Source organism: Nematolebias whitei, chromosome 7, assembly GCF_014905685.2.
Source record: "Nematolebias whitei isolate Nwh7 chromosome 7, NemWhi1, whole genome shotgun sequence".
NCBI lineage: Eukaryota > Metazoa > Chordata > Actinopteri > Cyprinodontiformes > Rivulidae > Nematolebias > Nematolebias whitei.
The window spans coordinates 6,117,642-6,122,414 of NC_056504.1; the positions used below are offsets into that span (position 1 = coordinate 6,117,642).

Genomic DNA, 4,773 nt, shown 5'->3' on the forward strand with positions numbered 1-4,773 from the left:
TATATATATATATATATATACATATATATAAACATGTCTTGTTTAAACAGTTATTTATTGAGTTTAGCTAAAGATTTTTGCTGATTAGTTTAAATGCCTGTTTTCTTTTAACAAATACATTCTTAAAAGCTCAAACTTTTATTATTTCACTGTAAACACGTCTCCTTTTAAATGATCAAACTGTCAAATGAAATTTGCAACTTTTAAAACATGTTTTTAAAAACAAAAAAGTGTCAAAATACACTACTTTTTTTGTATGATCTATTTTTAAAGTATTTTTTTGATGTTTTGAAAAGCATGCATGTTTGACTTTGGTTATCTGAACATGATTACAGTTTGCTAAAAAGAGTGGAAGATCAATCAATCAGTCAATCAATATACTTTATTGATCCCAAAGGGAAATTTCGTTTCAGTACATTCGTCAAGAAAGGGAAAGAGCAGACATGGGGGAGACAGATGTCTGAGGCTGCAGCCGCAGACTAGCAAGCAGCGCCACCTTTTCATTAGATAAGGAAAGAGAAAAATGTGAAGAAAAGGAGGAGGTATAAGAAAAAAATCTCTCACATTGCGTCAAAGACACAATGTAAGATAGCAAAACACTACCTGAGCACAGAAAAAGCAAACATAAATAGACAATACATATGCGTGTAGGGGGAGTGGGTCCCAGCACGGCGGCCAGGTGAGTGACGCAGCCCTTTGGCACCTTTGCATCTCCTAGGTTGCTGCAGGGCAATGAGGGAGGCCAGCAAAGGCATGTGTTTGAGGTGAAGCAGGTCGGATTACAGCTGACCCTTCTCACCCTGCATATGGACTATTCGAACCACTTCCCCTCTGCCGTCAGACTCTTGAACACATGGTAAATGGATTGTACTTACAAGCGCCTTTCTAGCTTACTGAGACACTCAAAGCTCTTTACACTACAATCTGTCTTCATTTACCCGTTCATATAGCACTCTACTAGATCTCTACAAAGAATAATTGAACAAATCATTCTAAAGAGACTAATCGGTGATTTATTACATTCATACACTGATCAGACACACATTGGAGGCAATGAGGGGTTCAGTGTCTTGCCCAGGGACACTTCGGCATGTGACTGCTGGAGGATTCGAACCCCCAACCCTTGCATTCGAGGATGACTGCTCTAACCACTCAGTCATAACCACCCCTTATAATCACGTTACTTTACAACTCTGCCTTGGTCACTTTACCACTGTATTTTCATTGCATTACTCTAATTGCACTGTTTTATTTTTTAGTATTGTATTGTATTGGTGTACATATGTTTTCTTTTTCTTTTTTGTTTTATTTGCGCCTTTATGCCAAAGCGAGTTCCTAGTCTGTGAATCCTGTTCATTGACAATGGCAATAATAAACTGAATCTGAATGTGGAAGTTGTAGCACAGCACAGTCCAGAGCCCAGAGCCATAGTCCTGATAAGAGATGTTTGTTTATCAGCCAGCGCAGTTGAGCTCTGACACAGGTCCATGTCCTTGGGGAGGAGAGGGGCTGGAAGATGACATCTTTGCTTTGAGGATGCTACCAGCTGTGGTAACATTAAAACTATCAGTGGTCCTGTGTGGTCAAGACATTCTTGACTCAGATTGTATGTTAACTCACTGCACACTCATCACACCAGGTGACGATAACTCCACTGTTATTTCTACAAAAGACTCATTACAAAATTTACTACTGTAGCTAAACATGTGTATGCAGATATAGAAACAGCTGTACAAGTGTGGGGTTTGTATGAGTCTGATTTTAAACCTAGTGTAAATAAAACTTTTTATATGAATCATTTATTTTAACATTAAATTGTTAAATGTGAGTAAAATATTTGATTTGTGAAAAAAAAAGTTTAACTGATTGATTGTTCTGAAGGGTAAAACTTTAGCCTTCGGAACAAGTAAGTTTGGAGGCAATCTTTGTCAAAATGACGTCCACGTAATGGTTTGGTTTTCAACAGAACATTTCATAGAAACAAGATGTATGGTGTTTTTTATAAACATGTTTCTCTTGAAAATGAATCATCTTGTCTCAGTGTGACTACCTGTACAAATTAATGTCAAATAAAATAAAACATTTCATGTTCTTCATTGATGAAGTCAGTTATAAACAGACAAAGAGAAACAATCCAAATCATTATTGTCCATCATTTTAAAAAAGGGTATTTTAAAAAACTAAAGCTGAAGAAAACATTATGTTCAAGGGTAAACACATAAAGCTGATTATTAAAACTTTTTATCGGGCTAAAACGCACCATTCTTCTTCTGATACGTTAACGCCTGAGCAGATTTTCAGTTCAGCTGAGAGCTTAAGTTTAAGTTAAATTAAAGGTCTGGTGACAATGATGTTTCAAATTCACAGTCTGTGAGCTTTTCGTGACGATTGTCAGATATTACAGATGTCAGCACAGCACAAGCATATCATATTCTAACAACGGTTTTATTTCCTTTTTGTTTTATTGTTGTTGTTTTTTTGTAAATGTTGAAGTAGCTATATTTTTTTATCAGAATAAAAACAAAAAAATATACAAAACTGAGTAAAATTATGTTTAGGTCAAATGTATTTTTGTTCAATTTTGTTGTACCAACATTGTATATGTGAGGATTGGTGTGTGTTGGTGTTTGTCATCCCTGTATTTTTCACGCTCCTACACACCTGTCCCCTGTCCAAATCACCCCAGGTGTTCTTCATTGTTGATCACTGGTGTTCCTGTTGATTCTGTGTTTTAGTGTCTTCTCATTTGTCTGTGCATTGTCCTTCTTGGTGTCATGTTCTGTTCCTGATTTGTGATATCCTCCCCACATGCAAGTTTTGCTGCCACGTCAGCCCTTCTGTATAATAAATATCATTTATTTAATCCTTGAGTTCCAGAGTCCTGTCTGCACCCTGAGTCCAACCTCACGTCCATGTTGTAACAGTATCTACAAACAAATGTTGTCATTAAACAGTTTCTCAAACAGGACGAAATTTTAGTTTGAAAGTTCAATTTTTGGGATAAACGGTACCAGGACATAGCTTTACATTAAGTCACCACGTTTTTTTTCCTCTCGTTTCCGATCAAAAATAAGCAAAATAAGATTAGTATTATGTTAGTGACAACTCTTTCATCTTTTGATCAAAGTGTGGGTCTTATAGAAATGTTGGATTAGATTCACGCAACGCAGACTAAAATACAAAAGCATAAAAAATGAAAACAATGTTGTTATAAACTCAGATGCGTCCTTTGAAAGTTGTTTTTATTGATTTATAATCTTAATTTAAAAACATGATTTAATAACCTGAGTAGCAGCTTTTTGTTGTCAGAGAAATGTTTTCATTGCGCAAGCTGCTCCTAATTATAATGTAAAGAAATTAAATTAATAAAGTTGGCTGTTTGCAATGTGTGCTGTATATTAACTCATTTTGTGGTAGAAGACAAGGAATAAACTTTGGTGTGCCTTGATAAAATTGACTTTTTTCTGTAAGAATAAAAAATAGTCACAGTGCGCTCTTATCTGTTTCCAGGATTGCCAGCCTATCCAAGATTTTTCCTACGCTGATGCTCTACAAACTGTGGGAGGATGGAAAGATCGGCTCCTTAGATGACCCCCTTGAAAAATATGTAGATAATTTCACAATCAAAAATCCTCTAGGAAAGACCAGAGACTCACAGTTGAAGTATGTGACCGACGGCCTGATATTTCTGGACAGTGGGGAAGTTCAGATTCGCTCCTCTTCAGTCACCCTGCGCAGAATGGCAAGCCAGCTCTCTGGTACGTATTCGGAGGATAACAAATATTTCCATTAAAAATGATAAACTACAGACATCAGATCTAAGAAAATAGAAAAACGTCTGTGACGTTGCAGAAGTGTGGGCTCCAATTTTATTTGTACAAAGGCATCTCTATGTGTTTTGTCCTTCATCGCTTCGTGGACTTTGTATCTACTTTAGCTGCTCCACGCACACAAAAAAAAAATGCTATTTGTTTTATGCTGAATGCCTTTCCTGACTCAACCTTGGCTCAAACCTACAATCTCATGATAACAAGACCAAAGCACTGATCACGAGCTACCGCATCTCCCACTATTTGTTGAATTCATACGCACACAATGGACTTGGCTTTACGTATTCTGATGACAGGTTTATGCTAGGCATAAAAATGCCTATGTTTCTAAAAGCTGACTCATTACATTAATCAGCAAAGAACTGCATCAGTTCTGAAAAAACAACACTTCTTTCTTTTTTCAAGCCTTAACACTTCAGTTGATTTAATTATATAAAATAGGTGGAAAAAATGAAAGAAACTAGCACTGAAGCACAGACAGTATTAGATGTTTAAGTATCTTACCGTGCCTCTGTTTGTCGCTGAGGTATCAGGGTCGAGCACAAGAATTACATTCAGAGACCCAGGACTTGGTCTCATTTGTCTGAAGAGCTGTTTCAAGACAGGTGGAAAAAACAGTGCACTGAAATGGAAATTGAACACACACTTGTAAAAACAAAACATCATTGCAAGAGGGAGACCTACTGCGTACAAATACAGTTTTTCTTCACTTGTCTTATGCAATAATAGGATTTATTTTTCTCTTTAATTTAATTGTGTTACTGTTGCCTGACCCAGGACTACCCAGGAGACTCCGAGCCACAAATCTCCTCTGGAAAGGCAAAACACAAACTGCAATCAATCTATTACAAGATGATGTCCTTGTTGCAGATCCAGGAACCAAGTGAGATTTATTATTATTATTATTATTATTATTATTATTATTATTATTATTATTATTATT

At 36.3% G+C, this 4,773-nt stretch overlaps 1 protein-coding gene across 2 annotated transcripts in view; it reads left to right on the forward strand.

Moving 5' to 3' along the window:
* The window catches only part of lactbl1b (lactamase, beta-like 1b), a 22,773-nt gene that overhangs the window by 16,233 nt on the left and 1,767 nt on the right, over positions 1 to 4,773 (forward strand). For both annotated transcript variants that reach the window (XM_037679175.1, XM_037679174.1), the window contains 2 exons: positions 3,511 to 3,758; positions 4,608 to 4,713. In XM_037679175.1, coding sequence (XP_037535103.1) covers positions 3,511 to 3,758; positions 4,608 to 4,713 — 354 coding nt within the window. The remainder of the gene's footprint in view (positions 1 to 3,510; positions 3,759 to 4,607; positions 4,714 to 4,773) is intronic.